Source organism: Rhinoraja longicauda, chromosome 18 (assembly GCF_053455715.1).
Source record: "Rhinoraja longicauda isolate Sanriku21f chromosome 18, sRhiLon1.1, whole genome shotgun sequence".
Classification (NCBI taxonomy): Eukaryota; Metazoa; Chordata; class Chondrichthyes; order Rajiformes; family Arhynchobatidae; genus Rhinoraja; species Rhinoraja longicauda.
Window position 1 is genome coordinate 14,417,654 of NC_135970.1, and position 27,544 is coordinate 14,445,197.

Consider the following 27,544-nt stretch of genomic DNA (forward strand, 5'->3'; position numbering starts at 1 on the left):
CAAGGCCTGCTCGATCTCCCGGTTGCTAACCATTTTAACTCTCCTTCCTATTCCCATAACAACTTTTCTGTTTTGGACTTCCTCCGTTGCCAGAGCAAGGCCACGCGCAAACTGGAGGAACAGCATCTCATATTCCGCTTGGGTAACTTACAATCCAATGATACGAACATTGAATTCTCCAATTTTAGGTAACTAACCAACTACTATCTTTCCCCTTCCTCTTCCCCTTCCACCAATATCCCTTCCTCTGATGACACATTTCCTGCAACTTCTCTCCTTGTCGCCTTATTTCACAGCTTTTTGTCTTCTTCCCATCGTAGGTCTTTGTCCACCCATCTGCCAAAACCCCCCATCACCTGTATCCATCTATCACTTGCCAGGCTTTGTCCCAATCCCACCTCTCTTCCAGCATTCTCCCCGGCTATTACAATCAGTCTAAAGAAGGGTCCCGACCTGAAATATCCATGTTCTCCAGAGCTACTGCCTGACCCGCTGAGTTACTCCAGCATTTTGTGTCTTTTTAAAAAATAAAACCTGCAGTTCCTTGGGTCTGTGTGTTATTTATGTTGCTGGCCAATGGCAATTCTAAGGATGTAACATGAAATGGTGGCAACGTTATTGAATGAGAAATGGTTATAGACAAGCTGGTGTGGAGAATCAAATTGCCTGGTTTACGTGATATTAAGATACCCTGCCTCTTCTGAGCCCACTGCTGGATTTTCTCAGGCTGCTGCTTCATATTTCATATTCCTGATTCATTATCAGAAATATCGTGAATGGAACTAACTGCTGTGGTATCATCACTAAACATCCCCACTTTGTTCCAGTGAAGACATGACAGTTGATGGAGCATTGCCTTGGAGATCTTGTGCACTGATGTTCTTGGGCTGAGAGGATTGGCCTTCAACTATCTTCTTCAGTCCTGACCCGAAACGTCATCCATCCTTTTCCTTCAGAAATGCTGCCTGACCCGCTGATTTACTCCAGCACTTTGTGTCTATCTTTAGTATAAACCAGCATCTGCAGTTCCTTCCTCCGCATTGCACATCTTTTGGATGTGCAAGGAAACCAGAGCACCCGGAGGAAACCCACATGGTCACAGGGAGAACGTGCAACCTCAACACCGACAGCACCCGAGGTCAGGATTGAACCTGGGTCTCTGGCGCTGTGAGGCAGTGGCTCTCCCAGCTGCATCACTGTGCTACCACTTTTCCAGTCACCTTACTTCTAGAATTATTTTGTCAATAATTGGACCAACACTTTAAAAAGATTTGGAGTCAACTGGTTCTGGGGAAACTCAGCCTTTCAGAGGTCAACTTTTTATTGTGGTAAGTGATACTTGATAACATCAACGATACCCTGACCTGCTGAGTTACTCCAGCATTTTGTGAATATACCTTCCATCAGCTTGGATTTATCCTGCTTTCTGTAGACAGGACACAACTGGATAATTTTACACTTTAATGGTTGGATGGCAAGAGTTGGATGAAGTGAGACACAACTAGGTCTGCTACATAGGTATTAACACTCAAACTCAAATGTTGTTAGTGCCAGTATCTCTGCCTGCATCTGGCTCAATCAGCAATTTCTTGCACAAAAAAATGCTGAAAGCTATTATCCTGGGTCAGCAACACAAGCAAAAGCAGAGTTCAAACTTCAGCCTGGGACTTTGGTGTGTCTGAAATGAATATTGTGAGCAGCTTTGGGCCCCATATCTGAAGAAGGATGTGCTGGAGTTGAAGAGGGACCCGAGGAGGTTTACAAGAATGATCCTGGGGATGATTGGGTTAACATACGAGAAGCGTTTGATGGCTCTGGGCCTTGACTGGCTGGAGTTTTGATGAGAGGGCATCTAATCGAAATCTACTGAATAATGAAAGGCTGAGAAAAAGGAGATGGAGGGGGGGGGGAGGGGGAGGGAGAGGGATAATGAATCAGATAACAGGTTTTAAATGGGGGGTGGGGGGGAGATGTAATAAGAATCCAAGGGCCAACTTTTTCTTCTACACAAAGAGTGGTGGGTGTATGGAACGAGCTGCTGGAGGAGGTATTTGACGTACTATCACAATGTTTAAGAAACATATAGACAGGTACATGGATACGATAGGTTTAGAGGGATATGGGCCAAACGCAGGCAAATGGGACAAGTGTAGATGGGTCATGTTGGTCATCATGGATAAGTTGAGCCAAAGGGCCTGTTTCTGCACTGTGTAACTCTAAGAGGCGAGGGTTAGCATAAACTATGGTGTGGAGATCCAGGAAGGGGCCAGGGATGAACATGGATGGAGGGGGGAGAACCGAGAGGTGACCCAGGTCAGGCAGGATAGAACAAATGCTAATTCACAATCCGATCATAAATGGAAGCCCATGAAATAAATGTATGGAAAAGAAACTGGGAGAATATTGATGATTTTAACAAAGATGTGATTTTATAAAGACATTTGAATCAATCTCAACTAAACAAAGGAAAATAGAAAAGTAAACCTAGATCATATTTTATTGTGTTTATTGAATCTAAACACTGCATACTCAATGGTTCAATGGTTCTTTATTATCACATGTACAGATGTACAGTGAGATTTTTTTTTTGCATACAGTTCAGTAAAGTATTGCCATACCATTCCCAATCATGAGGGAATGACATGGTAACATGAGATGCACATCAGTCTCCAACAACTAGATAGGAACAATAGTCAATAGTCGTTTATTTGTCACATACACATAAATGTGTAGTGAAATGAAACATTACCCGCAGTTCAACAATAAGACCAATAAGAATAATCAATAAAAATGCAATAACACATACAATCATAAACTAACACCAAACAAAAAGAAACATCCATCACAGTGAGTCTCCTCCAGTCACCTTCTCACTGTGATGGAAGGCCACAATGTCTTTACACAGAACATGCAAGAGAGCTTCCAAGGCAAGTATTCCTTGCTTGATAACACACAATAATTCAGTATTTTTAATTGCACTGTTTATGCATAATCATGAACCCAATAATCTGATTTGCATCAATATTTCCCAAACATGATATACAAGCCCATAAACTTACCTGAAAAAAATAAGCACAATACAATCTGAGAAATCAAATACTCCCAATCAACTGAACTGGTGCTTCCCTTCTCCCCACAGGAGATTTCTAAGTTCATTTTGTGGACTTGGTTGCAGAAGAAGCCATCTTGCAGTTTGAAGATGACACAAAACCTGGACGTGCATTGGGCAGTGAGGTGAATACTGACTGAGTGCATGAGCTACGTCAAGCTAGTGGAACAAGTAGATCCATGGCTGATGACATTTAAGGCTGAGAAATGTAAAGTGATGTATTTTGGTAGAGGAATGAGGAAAGAAAATGTAATATAATGGATGCAATTCAAAGGGAATTTGAGAACAAAGAGATCTGAATGTATTGGTATCAGGAAAGAATGCCAAAGTGATCAAAGCACCATTCAAGGTCTTGGGAATTAAAGCCATGGAGTCATAGAGTGATACAGTGTGGAAACAGGCCCTTCGGCCCAACTCGCCCACACCGTCCAACAATGTCCCAGCTACACTAGTCCCACTTGCCTGCACTTGGTCCATATCCCTCCAAACCTGTCCCACCCCATGTACCTGTTGAACTGTTTCTTAAATGATGGGATAGTCCCAGCCTCAACTACCTCCTCTGTTCCATACACCCACCACCCTTTGTGTGAAAAAACTCTCAGATTCTTATTAAATCTTTTCCCCTTCACCTTAAACCTATGTCCTCTGGTCCTTGATTCCCCTACTCTGGGCAAGAGACTCTGTGCATCCACCCAATCTATTCCTCTCATGATTTTGTACACCTCTCTCTATAAGATCCCCCCTCATCCTCCTGCGCTCCATGGAATAGAGACCCAGCCTACTCAACCTCTCCCTATAGCTCACACCCTCTAGCCCTGGCAACATCCTCCTAAATCTTTTCTGAACCCATTCAAGCTTGACAATATCTTTCCTATAACATGGTGCCCAGAACTGAACACAATATTCTAAATGCGGTCTCACCAACATCTTATACAACTGACCTCCCAACTTCTATACTCAATACTCTGACTGATGAAGGCCAAAATGTCAAAAGCCTTTTTGACCACCTTATCTACCTTCGACTCGACCTTCAAGGAACCATGCACCTGTACTGCGAGATTCCTCTGCTCTACAACACTACCCAGAGGCCTACTTTTACTGTGTAGGTCCTGCCCTTGTTCGACGTCCCAAAATGCAACACCTCACACTTCTCTGTATTAAATTCCATCAACCATTCCTCCGCCCACCTGGCCAATCGATCCAGATCGTGCTGGAATATTTTACAACCATCCTCACTATCTGCAAAACTCACTTTTGTATCATCAGCAAACTTGATAATTTTGCCTTGTATGTTCTTATCCAAATCATTGATGTAAATGACAAACAATAACAGGCCCAGCACCGAACGCTGAAGCACACCACTAGTCACAGGCCTCAAGTCTGAGAAGCAATCTTCCACCATCACCCTCTGCTTCTTTCCATGGAGCCAATTTGCTATCCATTCAGCTATCTCTCCTTGAATCCCATGCGATCTAACCTTCCAGAGCAGCTTACCATACGAAACCTTGTGAATGAATGAATGAATAAGTTTATTGGCCAAGTATGCATATACAAGGAATGTGCCTTGGTACTCCGCTCACAAATGACAACACAAACATACAGTTAACAATTAAGAATAAAGCCTAACCACATCAAAACAATAAGGATACACCATTATGGTCTAAACATGTGGGTGAAAATAAACCAGAGCAAAAATGAGACTACAAACTTTGGTTATTGAGTAGAACTAATACTCGCAGAAAAAAAGCGTTTTTATGTCTGGCTGAGGCTGCTTTGACAGTCCGGAGTCGCCTTCCAGAGGGAAGTGCTTCAAAGAGTTTGTCGATAGAAGATTAGACAAGTAAGTTATGCTGAGCCTCTACAAAATGTTGACTCAAATGCAACCAGTGCATTGTATCCAACATAGCAGCTCAGTGGCATTGCAAGTAAGCTTATTGCCTTCTAGCACCAGTGACCTGGGTTCAATCCTGACCCCTGGCACTGCCTGTGTGTCGTTTGCATATTCTCCCAATGGCTGCATGGGTTTTCTCTGGGTGCTCCCCTCAGTTTCCTCTCATATCCCAAAGGTGTGCAGGTTCATAGGTTAGGTTCCAACTGCAAACTGTCCCCAGTGTAGGTGGGCATTAGAATTGCTGGGAATGTAGAGAGAGTAGGTTTCAGGAAAATTTAGTGGGGGAATGGGATTGCTGTGTGAGGTGGCATAAAAACGATGGGTTGAATGGCCTCCATCCCCCCCTCCCCCTTGGTCCATACAGTGAGGGTTAACTGTATAGTGATTTTTTGATTATGCAGAAGCTCAAACAGGGAGGTCCATTGTCTCGAGCAACCGCATGATCAATACCTTGAGGAAGAGTGATCGACCTGTGTGGTAGGACTGGTCTTACTCACCATTGTTTCAGTGCCAATTGGCTGGCCTCTGGGTGAGAGTGGGGCTTCATCTTCCTCTCCGGAGGACAGGGCGGGTAGTCCAGCCACCCCACAGTCTGCATCCTCATCTGACAGCCCATCGTCCTGCACTGACGTGGGACTACACAGCCCTTCGTCACCAGCTTCTCTTGCACCCTTCCCCTTTGACACATATTTACAGTTCTTCTTGCTGGGCTCTGCGGTCACTTCAGCGGCGACGAGAGACAAATCTGCAGTGACAAGCTGCCTGCGCAAAAATCCATTTGTCACAGATACAAAAACGAACACAGGAAAAATCAGAACCAACCAAATGATCATTTTGAGTATCAGCTTCATCTGAAGTTATTACATGCATGTAAAACAGTGCACAATTTGAACCCAATTCACCTGCCAAAACATCTAATATCATCTAAATCAAATGTGGCTGGATGCAAACCTCGAATCACATTCAGCCCCATCAGGTTTCCAATGGCCAAACCTAGTAAAAATTGCCCCATAACTAAACAGCTCATCGCCATACAGCATGGAAACAGGCCCTACAGCTCATTGTGCCCACGCCGACCAACACACCCCCTACACTAGTCCCACCTGCCTACTTTTGGCCCAGATCCCTCTAAACATATCCTATCCATGTACCTGTCCAAATGTTTTTTTAACCATGATAGTATCTGTCTTAACTACCTCCTCTGGCAGCTTGTTCCAGATACCCACCACCTTATGTGTAAAAAAGTTGCCGCTCATGTTCCTGATGAATCTTTCCCCCTTCACCTTAATCCTATTTTCTCTAGTTCTTGATTCCCCTACTAATGCCAATGCTAATGCCAAATAATTATTTGCTCATGCCAAATAATTTCATTGCTGTTTTACAACCAATAAGGCTCACATTGCTGAGCAGACCATGATGTTTTTAACAGCAAGCTTCAAAGGAAAACTGAAGGGAAAGGACACATATGTTTATAGCTTAATTAAGGCAACAACAATGGGGTCCCAGGGAATCAGGAATTATGCAATCAATCTGACACAGAATCTTCAATCTGAAACACTAACTCTGTTTCCCTCTCCACAGATGCAGCCTGACCTGTTGAGAGCCTCCAGCATTTTCTGTTTTGGTTTCAGATTTCCAACATCTGCAGTTTTTATTATTTTCAGTTACTCAATCAAACATGGTCCAGTGCAGCAATTATGTTAAAGGAAACATGATCTGGCCTATAATTATCTTCGTAGTGAGGGAGTTTAGATAAAGGTTTAGGTTTATTAATGACACATATAGAATGAAAAGCTTTTGTTTGCGTGTGATCCAATCTAATCAGGTAATACCACACATGACTACAATGAAGCCAACACAAGGACAAAAGATAGAGCGATATGAAAAATACCAGATTGTAGGATCTAGTTCCTCAGCATTGTAGCATAACAGTTGCCGAGAAAAAAACTGCAATGTCTGCAATGAGGTAGATTGAAAAATCAGGACAGTCCCCTAGCTTATGGAGGGACCATTCAGTAGTCTGATAACAAAGGGGAAGAAGCTGTCTTGAGCAAAAAAATGAACTTCATCAGAGAAGCATGGCAAGACTTTGTGCAAGTTAATCTCCTTGAAATTTTTGAGGTAGACAAAATATTCCATCTGATGGAGGAAGTCAAGAAAGATGGACAGGAATTTAAAATTAACATTAGGCAATTTAGTGGGGAAGTAAGGATGCACTTTTTTTCCATCGAAGAATTGTGATATCTACGCTCATGAAAATACTGTGAAGGCTGTACAATTAGACTTTTTTTTTCAAATGAGGTAGAGAGTTTTAAGGAAGAATATCTAGGGATATAGAGTCAAAGGCCCAAATGGTTTTCCTCACGCTGTTAAGATTTTACAATTAGAACACTTTATTAATCATATCAACTCATGAGGAAAATTAGTCTTACCTGCCTGCATTTGGCCCATATATCCCTCTAAATCTGTCCTTTGTATGTACCTTGTTTCTTAAATGTTGCAGTAGTATCTGCCTCAACTAACTCCTCTGGCATCTCGTTCCACACACCCACCACCCTTTGTGTGAAAAAGTTATCCCTCAGATTCCTATTAAATCTCCCCCCCTTCATCTTAGACCAATGTCCTCTGCAGGTGAGACATTGTTATGTCATCGCATTTCTTTGGAAGGTGGATCCCTTATTAGGCATTTCCGCACGAAAGTGTCTCTTGTAGTGCTGCATTATTTCACAATCTACTATCAAGATTATCTTGCTGTCTACTATCTTACACCAAGACACATCCCTGAGAAGGCAGCCAGGAACAAACTGAGATCAGTGAGGTTAAATTTCCATCCCTTTGCATTTCCCCTTAACAGCAGTACTGTTTGGAGCCCACTGCTTGGATTCACATTATATGTGTCTAGATCCTCGGACCATCCTTGATCGGACTTTGCCGGCTTTATCTTGCATTAAACGTTATTCCCTTTTTCATGAATCTGTACACTGTAAATGGATCGATTGTAATCATGTATTGTCTTACTGTTGACTGGTTAGCACGCAACAAAAAGCTTTTCACTGTACCGCGGTACACGTGACAATAAATTAAGCTAAATCTAAACATTTCCAGAGGGGCATACTGGAGTGGATCTGTAGTTATGTAGTGGCTAATATTAGGGAGTACAAATATTCTCTCCTGCATCAGCTGGAATATCCCTGTGAACCATTTTACAATTCTCACAATTTGATCAGCTGGCTCTGTAAAGAGGAAGTCTTAAGGAAACAGTAAACTTCCACATAGAAAGGATCACGTCACAGGTGATTACACAAACATTGCACTCAGTATCATGAACAAATGAAGAACAAAGTGTCCGCATTAAAAGGAGATCTCACAACACATTGCATGCACTTAAATTGCATGGACTCGGGTCTAACCGTTTGACTGGTTTGTCTTCCACCAGGTAATTCCCTATCACTGAACCTCTCTTCAACAATATTTTTTTTCTGGGAGATCTCTGAAAATCAAAATGGTCAGAACAATTAATTCACATGAGGTTGTGGAGGATGAGGAAATAACAATAAACGTTCCCAACAATCAACAATACATTCACAAAGCAAAATATCCCAATAACCTCAATAACCCAAATCTTCTCTCTGAGTGAAAGGTTCACTTACATTACACTCATTTTATATAGCTTATTGCAAGAAAATATTTTTGGCCTATAGGTAATGTTACATCATTTAAAAGGGGCAGCAAGGATCCTGAACAATCAGCCCAGAAACATGGCTAAATAACACCCGTTAAAAACTGTTCATGGTGTTTCGAAAATGTTTGCCGTCATGAAGTCGGGCTGTCCATCAAACAACGGCAGGAGCACGGGACAAAGGGTTCCCTCTGCTTTGCTGGCACACGAGGCAACCATTCCTTCTTCACTCACACAGTTGGACTTCCAACTGATGGGTACATTGCAAAGGACAATCCTATTTCAGTCTGTGTCCGCAACATGTGAAAGCAACTGCATTTTTGCTGGATGATGGCAGACCACAAATCAGAACTTGCCCGGTCGAAGCTGAGGAATGGGAAGAGTAAATGTTAATTAAAATGCTTTAAATTGTATCCAGAGATTAAGTTCTGCCTTTACCACAGTTTATCGATTAATAGTGGAACATGGCATAACACAAACCAGCTCTTTTAAAACTCCCTGACAAACAAAGATGAGAGCGCTGCTGGACTTCAGAAAGTTACAGTGATCAACCATTATGGAGGGTCACGGCCAAGAAAAGGCTGCTAGTCTTCATGTTGGCTCATCACTACATGGAGATTCATAGTCTTTACACAGTGACCAGCTATGGTCACTGTGTGAAGGCTTACAGCCATTAAATAGTAACCAGCTGTGCCCACTATATGAAAACTTACAGCCTTTAAATGGTGACCAGCTGTGCCCACTACATGAAAACTTACAGCCTTTAAATAGTGACCAGCTGTGCTCACTATATGAACACTTATATAGCCTTTAAATAGTGACCAGCTTTTGAACACTATATGGCTTACAGCCTTTAAATAGTGACCAGCTTTTGAACACTATATGAAGACATACACCCTTTAAATAGTGACCAGCTGTGGTCACTATATGACAAAACCAGGTTGAAACTACCATTTTATTTTATAGATTTTTGGTTTGATTGTTTATACATTACTCCGTAAGTAAACCTGGCCCCATTTGGGGACATAATTGTTTTGAAAAGTGCCGAGTTTCTTGTAAAAAAGAATGGCTTTGAACAAAGTTCACCAAATGACATCAGTATGGTTAAGAGTGGGCAGGATCACAATGCAACACTGGCCACAAGGGAGGACAGACAACAACCTGGGAAGCGACAGGGTAAAACACTTTCAATGAAACACAAACTCTAAAATGCTGATGAAAAATCTGCACTGAGCAACAGTGATGGGTGGAGAGAATGAATCCATTTCAAGAACAGGGCATGGAGAATCGCAATTTGATTTTAAGTGATTTACACTATAACCTACAAGGTAAAGAGTTTCTTCTGCATTCGGTTTGTTTCTCAATCCACTCAAATGTATTGTGCGCTCTTAGGAAGTATTGACCATTTGCAACACGTAATCTGCCTGTCACTTCTCAAGAAGTCACACGTGCCTGGTTTTGTCCGAAATGCTGTTTGCAAGATCTGTTAGATTAACATTAGTAACTCTGCAAATTTCTGTCTGTTATCTTACCTATCATCCGTTATACCCTGAGTCTGAAGAAGGGTTTCGACCCCAAACATCACCTATTCCTTTTCTCCAGAGATGCTGCCTGACCCGCTGAGTTACTCCAGCTTTTTGTGTCTGTCATCTGGTATACTCCCTGCTTGTAATGCTTTCCTAAGTACCCTTGATGTAGTGCAGGTCGTGTTCTGGTCTACACAGCTTACATGAAACCTTTACTGTTGAAAGCACAGTTTAGAACTTGTTCCAGTGAGCTGTGTACAATTAGTGCCAATCACTAACTTAAATGGTAAGGAAGACAGACAAAGCTACTTACTAAACTTGGAAAATTGCTATGTTTAAATAAATTCCCATCTATAACTAAGTTCAGGTTGGACATTATTTCATAGTTAGATTCCTTGATCAAAATCAGATTTGTTCTCCGTATAACAAGTGCTTCAGATTAAACTGGGCTTGATAGCACTCAGGGGAAGCACTTTAGGACATTTTACTACATTACTGTTGCTATATAAATGCAATTGGTATTGTTAGAAAGATATTATTCAAAACAGCCCCATATGGACAACACACTTCACATGGGGCAAATTAAAACAAATATTGCAAAGTTTGTTTGCATCAAATATCTTTATTATCAAAGATCAGCTTACCAGAAGTTAACCTCAAATAATTTTACATATATAATTTTACAAACCCTTCATAAACTTTTTCACACATGTTACGCAGACCTTTGAAATGACTTGGCATTTTAATCAATTGAAAGATAATCCATGAAGGTTTAAACATGTTTAATTTAGAAATACAGCATAGAAACAGGCCCTTCTGCCCACCAAATCCATGCCGCCCATCGATCACCAGTTCGATGTTATCCCACTTTTGCATCCACTCCTTACATACTAGGAGCAATTTATAGAGGCCAATTAACCTACAAACACTCACATTTTTGGAAGAAATGTTCCGACCTGAAACATCACCAATTCCTTTTCTCCAGAGATGCTGCCTGACCCGCTGAATTACTCCAGCATTTTGTGTCTGTCTTCAGTATAAACCGGCATCTGCAGTTCTTTCCTACACATTTGTGGAATGTGGGAGGAAACCAGAGCATCCAGAAGAAGCACACATGGTCACAGGAAGAAACTCCACACAGACAGCACCCGAGGTCAGGATTGAACCCGGGTCCCTGACTCTATGAGGCAGCAGCTCTACCAGCTGTGCCACTGTGCCATGTTGCTTGTAAATTTATAACATCTTAGCTTGTATACTATACAACTAATACCTACTTTCATCATCTTAAGCTTCATTTCACTACCACAGACTGCCTATTGGGCCATAATATTTTAAACTACTTGTATTGTGCCTGTTCCAGGAAAGAGTTTTGTGGCATTGGGGCAATAAATGTGTGTACACTGATATTGGACAAAGAAAAGAAAACACAGATTTGGAATGAATTGATTACGTTCAATTTGTCAAATGGAGTTAATGGAGTTCTGCAGGGATCACTGCTGGAGCCTCACCTATTCACAATTGATGTCAATGATTTAAATAACTAGACTATGTGTACTGTGCCCTTGTTTACTCACCACACAATCATAGGTGGCAACGTGGGCAGCACAGTGGCACAGCTGGTTGAGCTGCCGCCTCACAGTGCCAGAGACCCGGGTTCGACCCAGACCTCAGATGCTGTCTGTGTGGAGTTTGCACATTCTTCCCGTGATCATGTGAGTTTCCTCTCCGGGCTCAGGCTTCCTCCCTTAATCCTGGTAGGTTAATTAGCTACTGTAAAATGCCCCTTGTGATGAGTGGTAGAATCTGGGGGGAATTGATGGGATTGTGGGGAAAATAATGTAGTCTTAGTATGAATGTATGGTTGATGGTCAACATGAAATCTGTGGGCTACATGGCTCATTTCCATGCTGATTGTCTCTACGACTCAATGAAATGCAGAAACAAGAGGAGGACGTGAAATGTCTGAAAAGGGGTATGGAAAGTTTAGAGAGTCGGCAAAGGTTCGGCAGAGTATAATGTGAAGAAATATGAAGTTAACGACTTTGGGAAGCACAATAGAAAGCCCGAATATTTGAACATACAACGTAGAACAGCACAGGAACAGGCCCTTCGGCCCACAATGTTTGTGCCGAACATAATGTCGTTAAACTGATCTCATCTGTCTGTCCATGATCCATATCCCTCTATTACTTGCACTTCTATTTGCCTAATTCAAAGCCTTTTAAACACCACTATCATATCTGTCTCCACTGCCTCCACTACCACCACCTCCCCTGGCAATGTGTTCCAGGACCCCACCACTTTATGTAAAAAACTTGCCTGGCACATCTCCATTAAACTTTCTGTCTCTTACCTTCTAGCTGCGCCCTCTAGTGTTGGGACATTTCCACCCTGGGGAAAAAAGGTTCTGACTATCAACCATATCCATGCGTCTCATGATTTTATATACTTCTATCGTCTCCCCTCAACCTCCGACATGCCAGAGAAACCAATCCAAGTCTATCCAACCTCTCCCTGTAGTCTAATGCAGCCTAATCAAAGTCCTAGAGAGTTGCATCATATTCAAAAGAGGGGATAGAACAGCACACTGTTGTAGAGAGGAAGCTGGGTGCATTCATATATGAAGCACAGAAGGTCAGCAACAATTAAAAATGCAAACCTTGGTCCTAACTGCAAAAGAGGTGGAGTACAAAGGAGATCTTGCTGCAACACTACAGGATATTAATTGGTACCACACCTGAAGTGTTGTGTTCAATTTTGATTGCTTTACTTAAGGAGGGATTTGTTTGCGCTGAGTTTAGGAAAGGTTTATTCAGTTCATAAGGTCATAAGTGATAGGAGTAGAATGAGGCCATTCGGCCCATCATCTACTCCGCCATTCAATCATGGTTAACCTCCTAACCCCATTCTCCTGCGTTCTCCCCATAATCTCTGACACCAATACTAATCAAAAATATACTAATCAAAAATCTGTCTCTGCCTTAAAAATATCCACTGATGTGGCCTCCACAGCCTTCTGTGGCAAATAATTCCACAGATTCACTGCCCTCTGACTAAAGAAATTTCTCGTCATCTTCTTCCTAAAAGAACGTCCTATAATTCTAAGGCTATGACCTCTAGTCCTAGATTCTCCCACTAATGGAAACATCCTTTCCACATCCACTCTATCCAAGCCTTTCACTATTTATGTTTCAATGTCCCCCCCTCATTTTTCTAAACTCCAGCGCGTACAGGCCCAGTGCCGACAAACGCTCATCGTAGGTGAACCAACTCATTCCGGGGATCATTCGTGTAAACCTCCTCTGGACCCTCTCCAGAGCCAGTAGAGACAGCCTTCCTCAGATATGGTGCCCAACATTGCTCACAATGTTGATTCCTGGGGTAAAGAAGTTGGCACGTGGAAAGGTCGAACAAGTTGACTTTGTGAGCTGCACCACTCTGCTGTCCACTGGATTTTGGAAGACGCAATAATACAGATGGGTGTCCAGCAGTCAGCATGGACTGGGTGGGCTGAATGGCCTCTTTCCCAATCTGTATGACTCTAAGACTCTATGACAGATGAAACGATTCTGCAGGAGTTCAAGAGGGTGGAAGCCCAGAAAATAGAATTGCCTGATCTATGGAAGTAGGGCCATAGTTTCAGAATAAGGGATCACCACTTTGAAATGCAAATGAGAAGGATCTCCGTTTCAGTCAGATGGTCTTTAGAATTCTTGGCAATCCTTAACATGGGCATCTGGAGAGACTAAATCAGTGAATACATTCAAAGCCAAGATAGCCAGATTTTTGATCCATTGGATTCTGCATAATATGCACAGGCAGCTCCTTGACAGATGGAGTTCTAGCCGGAAAATTAGATTGATCCAAGTTCTCCAGTGATGCTGCCCGGCCTACTGAGTTACTCCAGCAATTTGTGTCTTTTTGTCTGTGCAAGTTATTGCTGGCTGGAATTAATGGTAAGGGACAAACGCACATGAAAATCTTCAGGGCCAAAATGGCAACAATTCAACAATTAAAGCTGACCTTGGGAGAGAAGTGTATTTCAGTGCCGTAAACTGTAGCAATGTTAACGTTTAAGGAGAAAAGAGCAAATGTTAGAATAACAAGCTTCTCTTTTATCTAAACAGCAATTGAGGTTGTTGGTGGCTAAATGGGATATGATTCAAAAACAAATCTTAAGTTGTTATGCATAAGAGAAGCACTTTGAAGAGAAATTACCAATCCAACAATAGAGAATGGTGTCATTAGTCTGACAATTTTCTCCCACAATGCAATTTTCTCCCAATTAAATGGTGTTTTGTGGATAATCCACTGTCACCTTTGACCTAAGAATCTATACACACCACGAAAGTTAACAAAGCAATTTTTATACAAATGTCTAATGAATTGTAATCTATAAAAGACAATTGGCACATTATTTTTTTAATTTTCCCCCCAAAATTCTGAAGAGTCTATGACTTATTTCAACAAATGAGAACTTGCATCTCCAGTTTCAAAGCTGCAAGAGACTAATGTTCACATCCTTCCTTCTCCATCTTAGTGGAGAGGGGAACAGGAAGGATATTTTAGTCCATATTTACTTGTCAAACAATATTTTTAACGAAAGGAAATAAATGAAACTGCAGAACTATAGCTAAAGGAGCATAAAAGGTGAACAAGTACAATGTATTTGCATTCCAACCACTTTCAAAGAGCATAAAAGCATTGAGTGGGGAAGGATTAGTGGCACTGGCTCCCTCCAAAACTTCCAGCAAGTGGAAACACAGACAAATCCAGTATTATAAAACATTCCTAATAATAGTTTTTATTAACTAATACCTTCAAAATCTCACTCCCCCTAAATTCTTCACAAAACTATAATCAGCTAGAATACAGTTTTGACCTCACATCTACCTCTTTGGAGACCTTTGAACTATCTTTAATCAGACCTTATCAAACTTTATCTTGCACTAAAAGATGTACCCTATATATTCTTTATCTGTGCACTGTGGACAGCTTGATTGTAATCATGTATAGTCTTTTCTTTGACTGGATAGTATGCAAACCATAGTTTTTTCCCACTGTACCCACGACAAAACTAAATTAAACTAAAGTAAATTAATCTTTGCTTCATGTTAAAATCATAGGAACAATTTTTCTTCCTCAATTTAAAAGTGCAAGAATTATAATTGATAGAATCAAAGCCTGAGAACAGACATTCAGGTACATACATTCAGGTAAAAATCAGCCTACATCCTTATACTTTGAAGGCCCAACATTTTCATTAACTCCACTTCTTCTCATTAACTCTAAGGCACAGGACAGGTGACAAAATAAAAGTTACAGAATAAGAAATGTACCTCATACATGGATTTTGTAGATTTTGCACATCAGAGACCCATCTGTGCATTTGTTGACAGGGTCAAGTCTACTCCGCCATTTAATCATGGCTGGTCTATTTTTTTCCTCTCAACCCCATTCTCCTGCCTTCTCCACATAACCCCTGACCCCTAATCAAGAACTTATCAATCTCCACCTTAAAAATATCCATTGACCTGGCCTCCACAGCAATCTGTGGCAAAGAATTCCACAGATTCAACACCCTCTGACTAAAGAAATTCCTCCTCATCTTTTTCTAAAAGTACATCCTTTTATTCTGAGGCTATGGCCACTGGTCCTAGACTTTCCCACTTGTGCAAACATCCTCTCCACGTCCACTCTATCCAGGCCTTTCACTATTCACTAATCTCTAAGACCACAAGGTTTGAGTGCAGCACTGGATTAGAATACGATAAGGCTAAATCCCATGTTTACAACGAGGTCCTTCAGTTGCCCCTATATGGCACTAATCCCCTCTTCTATACAGTATCCCCCTCCTATTTGGTATTAGTAACCCGATTATTAAAATATTTTGCCAAAGCCAACTAACCTACAAACCTGTACATTTTTGGAGTGTGGGAGGAAACTGATGCACCCGGAGAAAACCCCTCACGGTCACGGGGGGAACGTACAAACTCCGTACAGCCAGCACCCATAGTCAGGATCGATCCCAGGTCTCTGGCGCTAAGGCAGCAACTCTACCGCTGCGCCACCGTGCCACCCTTGCTTTGGTTAATAACCATTGTAAACTCAACACTCCAGAAGAGCATCTTAGCATCTTTGGGGTAACTGTGTGCATACATCGGTAGTCTTGCGTACAACCCTTTGAGGTGGTTCTACCATGCAGTTGGAGCAGAGCTGATCTAGAATCGAGAACCAGAGGACGAAGTCTTAAGGTGAAGGGCGTAAAATTTTAAAGGAATCTGAGGGGCATTTTTCACACAAAGGATGTGGGTGTATGGAACGAGCAGCCAGAGGAGGTAGTTGAGGCAGGGACTTTGCAATGTTTAAGAAACAATTAGACAAGTACATGGATAGGACAGGTTTAGAGGCATAAGGGCCAAACACAGGCAGGTGGGACTAGTGTAGATGGGACATATTGGTTGGCGTGGGCAAGTTGGGCTGTAGAGCCTGTTTCCACACTGTATGACTCTATAACTGTAATAATTGCATCCTGTCATCACAGCATTACGCAGCAAGTGTGCAAAGATCAAGTGGTCTTGATCACAGATATGATACGCACAACTCACAAACCTCCAGACTCCATGTTATGGTTGGAAAATAATGAGGACACCTTGAGGGCTGGAAAGGACGGAAACGTTTCTCAAGTTTAGGAGCTACAGTAATTGGATTGAACAAAGTAAACCATCTAGAAGAAATCCAGGGCCTTTACTGGTGACTAAAAGACAAACACGTTTTAATGATGTTTTGTTTACAAGGATGACCAACAACAGGGCTTACTTTCTGAGTGATAATATAATTATATCCTTCCTCATGACAGAGGCAATATTTGTCAGGCTTGGTTTGAAAAAACAAGACACGTCTCTAAAAATTAAAACTCCCATGCACTGTGTAAACACTTTTCAAATAAGCAGCAATTTTTTGCCCTTCAGTGACCTATAATTTTTTTAATCAATTAACTGCTTATATGCTGAGACATGATGAAAACATGGCTGACAATAATTAACCCCTTGTAACCATTTGGGTATTGCTACCTTCCACATATTGAATGCAGTGAAGAGAACTACATTTCCCTTTTAAAACAAATGCACGCTCTCTCTCACGCGCGCACACACACAAAACAGATTTGAAAGTTGCAGCATTGAAAAAAATTAGTCCATGGAACAAACAGAGCTTCATGAAACAAATTGAATTTGTCACGATCAAAAGAGCCCATTAGACATTTTATTCCGCTCTTTTCCTTTTGAGGAAATATCTAAGTAGACGCTAATTTTGCATTAACAAAGTGCAAATATTTTGCTTGCGTTTGTGTAAATGAAGCTGACCTCCCACATCTTTCCTCAGGGCAGGTGCTCCGTTGTGTGAAGACTGACTTAAACTTATTTTGCGTCCCTCTCTGAAAATAGACAGCAGCATGCAACCTAATTGCCATTAATCCATCACACTCTTTCCTCCCAGTAAAAATGATACACGCAATAAGGAATCTGAGGGGCATTTTTCACACAAAGGATGTGGGTGTATGGAACGAGCAGTCAGAGGAGGTAGTTGAGGCAGGGACTTTGACAAGTGTGCAAAGATCAAGTGGTCTTGATCACAGATATTGATCAAGTGGTCTTGATCACAAGCTCTATTGTATAGAGCTTGGCAGTTATGGTCTACAGTGGCCCCAAGGAGCGGCGTGTGGGTCCAAGTGCTGGTGGCAGCAGCAGCAGCAACAACAATTATGGCTATAGTCGGGCATTACACGTTGCTTTTTGAGACTAACCAGCTTCTTGGCCTCATGAGTGTCTTTCTCATCTCGGAGCTTCCTGTTCATGTCCCTGATTTAAAGATAAAAATGTATTTTTTAATCAACAATCGCCCATGTTTCATAGGGCTGCACACCTCCCTCCCCAACAGCACAATCCCACTGGGTTAAGACACCAATGAATCCTCAACAGTTACTTTGGACCAGTTGTGACAGTGTGGAGTAAAATCCCAATTTCTATGGCACACACTCCAAAGACATAAAGGTTTGTTGTTAATAGGCTTTGGTACAATTGTAAATCATCCCTCGTGTGTAGGATAGTGTTAGTGTACGGGGTGATCGTTGGTCGGCACGGACTCGTTGGGCCGAAGGGCTCAATTCCGCGTTGTATCTCTAAAGTTTAAAATAAAGTCTAAATTCTCCGCCTCGGTGGAGATTAATGACAAAAAAAAGAAAAGGGGTTTTAATGGGCAAGTTAAAAAAAAAAATACATTGGAGGAATTGCTGGTCCTTGACCTGAAATGTCAACTGTAATATTTTTTTCCACAGATGCTGGATGCTGCCGGACCTGTTGAGTGCCTCCAACATTTTTTTGTTTTTATCCGTTTTTCAGCTTCTGCCATTTTTCTTCAGCCTACCAAGTCCACGCTATTCACACTAGTTCTATGAAATCCCACTTGCGCATCCACTCCTTCCACACTTGGAGCCAATTAACTCAGAAACAGACGTTTTTCTTTGAATTTTCAGTATATTGCAGGAGTGAGAAATAAGGAGATGGGGGATAGAACTAAAGAAAGTTCACCTTTGGGAGCCAGCATGGACCCGGTGGGCCAAATGGTCCCCTTTTTGCATCATGAAAGTATATCAGGAATAAAATGGAAAAATATATTGGAAAATCAGCAGGTAAGTGATTGGCTTAAAATAATATCAAATGTATTTTTCTATTGATATTATCCTTTAATCATACCAAATGTTCTTTTAGTTACAATGAATATTGACTTTCCGCAGTATAGCTTTCAAATTGATAAATCCCAATCATTACCTGAGCAGCTCCAGCTGTCTCAAGAGACTTTCTCGTTCCTTTTGCATATTCTTGGACACCTTCAGAACATCCCTGTTCAGAAACAAAAGGCTGGATTTCAAAATTGCATTGTTGCGTTAGGCAGATGAGATTCACCTTGGTCATTGGGAGAATCCATTAGAGCTACAGTTGGCTACATTGCAAGGAAATACCTTTGAAGTGCAAAGCCAGGATTGATCTTCTGTCATTGTGTGTAGTTTCACACACTGCTGGGAACAGCCATTATTCAACAGCTAATAGGGGTGACACCCTTACATAAGTTTAATTTCGTTTAGTTTATTATTGTCACATGTGTCGAGGTACGGTGCAAAAGCTTTTTTGTTGTCATGCTATCCAGTCAGGGGGAAACGTATACATGATTACATTCAAACTGTCCACCTTGTACAGATACACTTTGTGCTGGATAACATTGATGATCTTATGTGTTGATCACAAGTGGAATGTAATCCTGATCTGTGGTTGGAGGTAGTGGTGAGAATTTGGAGAGTTAGGTGTGTCACTAACCAAAGGATATATATATAAGCTTCCCATCTGATTTTGTGACCATTATGTTAATGTAACTAAGCTGTTAATTGTCTGGTCAATGGTTTAGTTTAGTCTAATTTAAGTTTATTGTCACGTGTACTGAGGTACAGTGAAAAGCTTTTTTGTTGCGTGCTATCCAGTCAGCAGAAAGACTATACAAGATTACAATTACTATACATAATTACATTCAAGCCTGGACAGGTACCACACCAGTAACCTCTTCACTAAGGGTTGTGCAGAGAATCAGAATAAAACCTGGGTCACCTCCATTCAGCGACTCCATGAGTGTGTAGTTACAAGCAAATGGGGCAGCTATCTAAACTTAAGGAGCTTTGATAAAGAGTAGTTAGTTCAGACACAGGCGTGTGTGGTGTTGGAGAGTAATGTGCCATGTAGATGGACACAAAGTGCTGGAGTAACTCTGCAGGTCTGGCAGCATCTCTGGAGATGTTTCAGATCCACATCCGTAACATCACCTATCCTTTTCCTCCAGAGATGCTGCCTGACCCGCTGAGTTACTCCAGCACTTTGTGTCTATCTTTGGCATAAACCAGCATCTGCAGTTCCTTTGTTTCTACAATTTATGCCATGTAGCATTGTTTTCGTGTTCCAATAAAACTACAAACATTGTACATTAATTCTTGCAATAAAACTCCCTCAATATATGATTCTCAACTCTCCTCCCTTGCAGCTTGCATGCCCTTCAACCATTGTACAGCAGATTACTTTTGCAGAGCCGTTAACGATGGGAAATAAATACTCGATGTATTCGAAATGCCCCTGTTCAAGAAGTGGATAATAAAGAGAAAGTTCAAAGCTTCAAACGAAATAAAATATTAAGAAAAATTAAATAGTAACAGTGTCACCTGATATCAGTGGGTTGAATATTGGGTTACAGGGAAAACTAATTGGTGGAATGGTACAAATCACAAACAATATTCAGCAACAATCTTTCCACCTAAAAAAGAAAATTGGAGCATACAGTATGGATAAAGGCCCTTCTGCCCAACTCGTCCATGCCAACCAAGATGCCCCATCTATACTCATCCTACCTGCCTGTGTTTGGCCCACAGCCCTCTAAACCTTTCTTAACCATGTACTTGTCTAATTGTGCTTTATGATCAAAGCTGATCTATTCTGACCTCAACACCTCTTCTGTGCCACTGTACACCCTGAAGTTCTTTAGACTTTAGAGATACAGTGCCGACACAGGCCCGGAGCACCTGGAGAATACCCCCACACTGTCACAGGGAGAATGTGCAAACATCCTACAGACAGCACTTGTGGTCAGGATTGAACCCGGGTCTCTGGCGTTGTAAGGCAGCAACTCTACCGCTGCGTCACTGTGCCACCCCTATCCCCTGTGCCCTAAATTCCCCATCAATCATAAAATTATACCTTAAGTCCTTCTAATGATTGACCCTCCACAACTCTTGGGGTAGATAAATTTGAGAGACCCTTTCGCGATACAGCCAGAAACAGGACCTTCAGCCCACTGAGTCCTTGCCAACCACCAATCACCCCATGCTCTAACACTATCCTACACAGTCGGGACAATTTACAATTTTACCAAAGCCAATTAACCTATAAACCTGCACGACTTTGGAGAGTTGAGAGGAAACTGGAGCACCCAGAGAAAAGCCACATGGTCATGGAGAGAACATACAAACTCCGTACAGACAGCATCCATAGTCAGGATTGAACACGGGTCTCTGGTGCTATAAGGCAGCAACTCTACCGCCACCCCACTGTGCCATTTCCTCTATTAAAAATAAATTCTCTGCACCCCCATTTTAAATGACCAGTCCCCACCGGTACAGGAACAATTGAGGATTTAATCCGAATCCAAATGACTTAAAAATGGCAAAGAAGCCAGTGCCTACCTGGCTTTCTTGTGATGCTCACTTCGTGTCTCTTCTTGAAGATTCTGGAAGTGATACTGCGTGGTCTCCAGCTCCTGCCTCGTCCTCTCCAGCTGCTCCTGTAGCTCATCATTCCCACGTCTCAGTCTCTCGTTCTGGACCCTGACATCTGTCTGCTCACAGTTAAACTCTTCAAACTGTTGTTCCAGCTGTCAACACGATCAATGAAGCAAGAGAACACATGATCCTTTACATGAATGTGGAAGAATTTAAAGTCAACCATTCTCTCCCATTCCCTTTACTCTTATAGCCAACCCCCAACATTGTGCCACTGCCCTCCTGCAGAGCCCCATCTGTGCTGAGTTAGTTTGTGAAGTTACCATGAAGGCATCAAACTTTGGACCTTCTGGACTCATACGATGTTGAATTGCACAAAACCATTGTGTTCATTGGATTAGTTTATAACTGAGATCTTCGGTTTCCTCACACACTACAAAAACGTACAGGTATGTAGGTTAATTGACTGGGTAAATGTAAAAATTGTCCCTAGTGTAGGATAGTGTTAGTGTGCAGGGATCGCTGGGCGGCGCGGACTCGGTGGGCCGAAGGGCCTGTTTCCGTGCTGTATCTCTAAAATCTAAAAAATCTAATGGTCACGTGCAACGAGATTCTGTGGAATGACACAAAATGCTGGAGTAACTCAGCGGGTCAGACAGCATCGCTGGAGAACATGCATGAGCCGCAACCGTAGACTCCACTGACCGTCACCTGTTCCCCGGCTGCCAGCAAGTGGGGCCAGTAGCTCACCTGGATTCAAGGCCTAGCTCCAGTCCGAGTGTCCGAGGAGGGATCTTGACCCGAACCGTCACCTATTCATGTTCTCCAATTCACTGCCTGACCCGCTGATTTGCTGCCTTTTATTTGTAAAACAGCATCTGCAATTCCTTGTTTCTACTGCGGAATAATGTTTCCTGTCACAACAACCTTAGGTCCACAAGCACAATGTTCTCCATGCAGTACAAAAGCCACTGATCTCTGAGATCACTCGTGAGGGGTCAGTCTCAAATGATGTGGGGGAAAAAAACGCAGAAAGAAAAACATTCAGCTGCTTTCCAGGCAACGTCAAGTATCAAAGTGAAGAAGGATTTGCAGCCTCTGAATATACATCAGATTTGCATCTGAATATCCATAAACCAAATACTGAAGAAGGGTCCCGAACCAAAATGTAGCCTCGGCCACAAAATGGATTCTCCAGAGATGTTGCCCGACCTACTGAGTTAATCCAGCACTTTGTCTTTTTTCTATAAATCAGAATCTGCAGTTCCATGGGTCTACTAGTCACCTTATTACATTCATACAATTGTGTTAACCCATCAATCCCATATTTAGTTGGCTTCAAAGGAGACCTCCCAAGAACATGTAAAGTCTAAATATGTGCATTTACTTTCCAAGTGAATGTACTCATATGTGCTAAATGGATTTCATCTCCATTCAGCTTGTAAAATATAAACCATAATTTTGCATGCTTTGCAATGCTTTTGTTGTTAAACCTACTCTCAATGGAAGCCTTAAACCCAGGTGAAGGTCCTTTTCCTTCATCCATTACTCTGACAGTTCTCACATAAACTCCTGCTTTCATGGGTTATTTCCCTGATGCAGCACTGTGCAAGATAGTGATTTATTGCACCACCGGGCTCTTTCAATCAACCCAAAAACATTAAGTCAATGATCAAGCTTTTTTAGTAGCTGACAATAATTTATCAATGTTTATGGGCACTAAAATGTGAATAAGAGAACACTTTGCATCTTTTAAAAGCAACCAACATGACTTCAGTAATTATTGCAGTATCACTCATATCAGATAGCTTTAAATCAGACTGCATACAATCACCGAAGACAATCTATTGATACAAGGCTCAGGTTTTTTAAATCGGGGAAGAAAAACTGGGTGCAAAATAGCAAAGAAATTATTTGCATGAGACCTACTGAAGGGTTTAGACCCAATGAAGGTTAAATGATGGTGAGGAGAATTTTGACCTAAAGATTAAACTAAGATATGTAAAAAACAACTGCAGATACTGGTTTATACCGAAGATAGATACAAAGTGCTGGAGTAACTCAGCGGGTCAGGCAGCATCTCTGGAGAAACAGGATGGGTGACGTTTCGGGCCGAGACCTTGTTCAGGCTTTCCAGATACGAGCTAGTCCTGGTATGAAAAATGTAACTCTCAGATCCCCTTTAAACATCCTCCCTCTTATCTTAAATCCATGCCCTCTATAGACAATAGACAATAGGTGCAGGAGTAGGCCATTCAGCCCTTCGAGCCAGCACCGCCATTAAATGCGATCATGGCTGATCACTCTCAATCAGTACCCCGTTCCTGCCTTCTCCCCATACCCCCTCACTCCGCTATCCTTAAGAGCTCTATCCAGCTCTCTCTTGAAAGCATCCAACGAACTGGCCTCCACTGCCTTCTGAGGCAGAGAATTCCACACCTTCACCACTCTCTGACTGAAAAAGTTCTTCCTCATCTCCGTTCTAAATGGCCTACCCCTTATTCTTAAACTGTGGCCCCTTGTTCTGGACTCCCCCAACATTGGGAACATGTTTCCTGCCTCTAATGTGTCCAATCCCCTAATTATCTTATATGTTTCAATAAGATCCCCCCTCATCCTTTTAAATTCCAGTGTATACAAGCCTAATTGCTCCAGCCTTTCAACATACGACAGTTTTAGATACCTCAACCATGGGAAACACATACCAGTTATCTGCCCCATCTAAGTCTCCCATCATTTTATATACTTCTTCATCCTCGCTGGAGTTTAGAAGAATGAGTGGGGACCTCATTAAAACGTACCGAATAGTGAAAGGCTCGGATAGAGCAGATGTGGAGAGGATGTTTCCACTAGTGGGAGAGTCGAGGACTAGAGGTCATAGCCTCAGAATGAAAGGACGTTCCTTTAGAAAGGAGATGAGGAGGAATTTCTTTAGTCAGAGGGTTGTGAATCTGTGGAATTATTTGCCACAGAAGACTGTGGAGGCTGTGAATGGATACTTTTAAGGCAGAGGTAAATAGATTTTTGATTAGTACGGGTGTCAAGGGTTATGGGGAGAAGGCAGGAGAATGGGGTTAGGAGGGAGAGACAGATCAGCCATGATTGAATGGTGGAGTAGACTTGATGGGCCAAATGGCCTAACTCTGCTCCCATCACTTATGACCCTGTCAGTTTTCAGCCTCCGTTACTCCACACTAATGAGAAACTTTTTGGAGAGGATGGGTAGGATTGTACCAAGTGAGATTGATAACATTTTGGGACTTTGAAGTAGCTTTGCTTGACTCTGTTGAGCACTGAAATGGGGTTTGTTGTGGACCCCATGGTTAAGATCGCGCTGTGCATGCCAACATAAAGCAGATAGAAGATGGAGATGAATTTCTACACGCCATCGCATTTGAGCAAGGTGATCCAGAAGCCCCTCTCACTTGACGGAGTCAAAGGCTCTGAGTGATGGTGAGGTGTTCCTCTGGATTAAACCCAATGCCCATCAATGGAATTAGAGTCATAGAGTCATACAGAACGGGAATAAGCCCTTCAGCCCAACTCATCCATGCCGACCAAGATGGCCCTCTAAACTAATCCCATTAGTCTGCGTTTGGCCCATGTCCCTCTTAAACCTTCCTAACAATGTACATGTCCAAGTGCCTTTTAAATGCTCTGAAAGTACCTTCCTCAACTACCTCCATTTTGGGCACTTAATAGAAATTTGATTGCGGCCCATAAATGTCAGCTGTGGCTCATCTGAAAACGCACTCACCTCTGAATCAGAGAGTCATTAGTCCAAGAGCACTTCAGAGATCTGAACGCAAATACAACTAGATTCCTCTTCCATTACTACGCTAACAATGTAGCTCTGTCATTGCTGCCATCTTTTGGAAAAGATCTTTAATTTGGTTATTTGGATCTTTAATAAGGTCATAAGGTCAAAAGTGATAGAAATAGAATTAGGCCATTCGGCTCATCAAGTCTACTCCGTCATTCAATCATGGTTGATTTATCTCTCCCTCCTAACCCCATTCTCCTGCCTTCTCCCCATAACCCATGACACCCGTACTAATCTAGAATCTATCTATCTCTGCCTTCAAAATATCCACTGATTTGGCCTCCACACACTTCTGTGGCAAAGAATTCCACAGATTCACCACCCTCTGACCAAATAAATTTCTTCTCATCTCCTTCCTAAAAGAACGCCCTTTAATTCTGAGGCGATGACCTCTAGTCCTAGACTCTCCCCCTCGTGGAAACATCCTCCCCACATCGACTCTATCCAAGCCTTTCATTATTCTGCACGTTCCACATCAAACTAAAGATTGACGACCAGGGCAATTTCCCCTGGTGTCTCATCAATATTTATTCTTCAGTTACCCTCACAAAATCAGATTACTTGGTCATTGTCACATGATTCTGTGAGAGAGTGCACCGTGTCTACATTTTTCAACATGCTTGCTTCGACCACTTCAATGACTGCTGCTTTGGTTGTAAGGTGCATCTGTGGGAGATTTCACATGCAATGTAATGAAATTACAGATCACAAATTACAGCTGAGTAAACCTGTGGGTGTTCCTGCGGAGTTCACGAAGTTGCGATGTTGTCTAACCAGATTATGTATAAATAGACTTTGCAATCTGCTCCAGGCAGGTATTGTTGATCAGAGCATTGGAGCCAACTAAAAGTAAATATCTGAGCACAGTACCCACAAACCTTAAGCAAGCTAAAAAAGAATTACAGGAAATTCTTACGTGATCATTGTTTGAATGGAATACAAAGCAAATCATAACAAGATTTAAGATTTGGTTCCCACTGCATTCTATTTAAGCAACAGAATGGGAAAAAAGGAGAGGCAGGTCTAATCATACTAAGCTCTCAGCAAATATAATTGCTACTTAACTCCAAATTACACCCGAGTGAAAATATACAAAATTATGAAAACATCATGTTTATTTAATTTAGTTTAGTTTAGAGATACAGCGTGGAAACAGGCCCTTTGGCCCACCGAGCCTACGCCGACCATCGATCACACGTACGCTAGTTCTATCCTACACGCTAGGGACAATTTACAGATGCCCATTTACCTGCGAAACTGCATGCCTTTGGAATGTGGGAGGAAACCAGAGCACCCGGAGAAAACCAAGCACCCGTGGTCATGATTGAACCTGGGTCTCTGGTGCTGTAAGGCAGCAACTCTAACCGCTGTGCCACCGTGCCGCCCCTATTACATGTGCAATAGATGATCTTGCTTCAGTTAAATAACTATTTTGCAAAAGCTTCTCTTCATTTCTTTACATTCAACACATCATCCTTCACAATTTCTGCACCTCCAATGTGATTCCACCACTAAACACATTCCTCGCCCCCTCTGCGTTTTGTAGGGACCACCATCTTTGCAGCCCCCTTGTCCACACTTCCATCCGCATATACCACTACCCTGCTGAATGGGAATGGGGAGCGGTGATGGGAATCATTATGGCAGGAGGCTCAACATCTGTCCTTTCACCTCTTCCCTTCCCACCATCCACAGACCCCAAACTCTCCTTCCAGGTGAAGCGGTGATCCACTTTTTCCCGCTGAGTCAACTGTATTCAGAAGATAGAGACAAAGTGCTGAAGAAAAAGAATAGGTGACGTTTCAGGTTGGAACCTTTCTTCAGACTAAAAGGAGATGTAGGGGGTGTGGAAACAAACTGGAGGCGAGAAAAATTCAGAACAAATCAGGGCCGGCAACAGATGACCTCAGGAAGGGTGGAGCCCATAATGGCCCATTGTTGGCTGGGGAAGATGTGATAACATGAGGGATGCAAGGATGCGAACAGTGGAACTGGTAGGACAACTGGGGGGGGGGGGAAGAGAGGGAATGCAGGAATTACATGACATTAGAGAAATCAGCATTCATACGCCTGGGTTTAATTTAGTTTAGTTTAGAGATGCAGTGCGGAAACATACCCTTTGCCCAACCATGTCCGCACCGACCAGCCATCCCCACACATTAACACAAACCTACACATACTGGGGACAATTTTACATTGACACCA

General features: G+C 42.2%; 1 protein-coding gene across 1 annotated transcript in view; it reads right to left on the bottom strand.

Annotated features, from left to right (window-relative positions):
- LOC144602068 (EF-hand calcium-binding domain-containing protein 4A-like) overlaps positions 1-27,544 on the bottom strand; it is a 109,030-nt gene that overhangs the window by 19,727 nt on the left and 61,759 nt on the right. The window contains exons 8-12 of the mRNA XM_078414756.1: positions 21,481-21,668; positions 19,034-19,105; positions 18,010-18,064; positions 8,400-8,490; positions 5,498-5,646 (exon numbers count right to left, since the gene is read on the bottom strand). Of these exons, the coding sequence (XP_078270882.1) occupies positions 5,498-5,646; positions 8,400-8,490; positions 18,010-18,064; positions 19,034-19,105; positions 21,481-21,668 (555 nt within the window). The remainder of the gene's footprint in view (positions 1-5,497; positions 5,647-8,399; positions 8,491-18,009; positions 18,065-19,033; positions 19,106-21,480; positions 21,669-27,544) is intronic.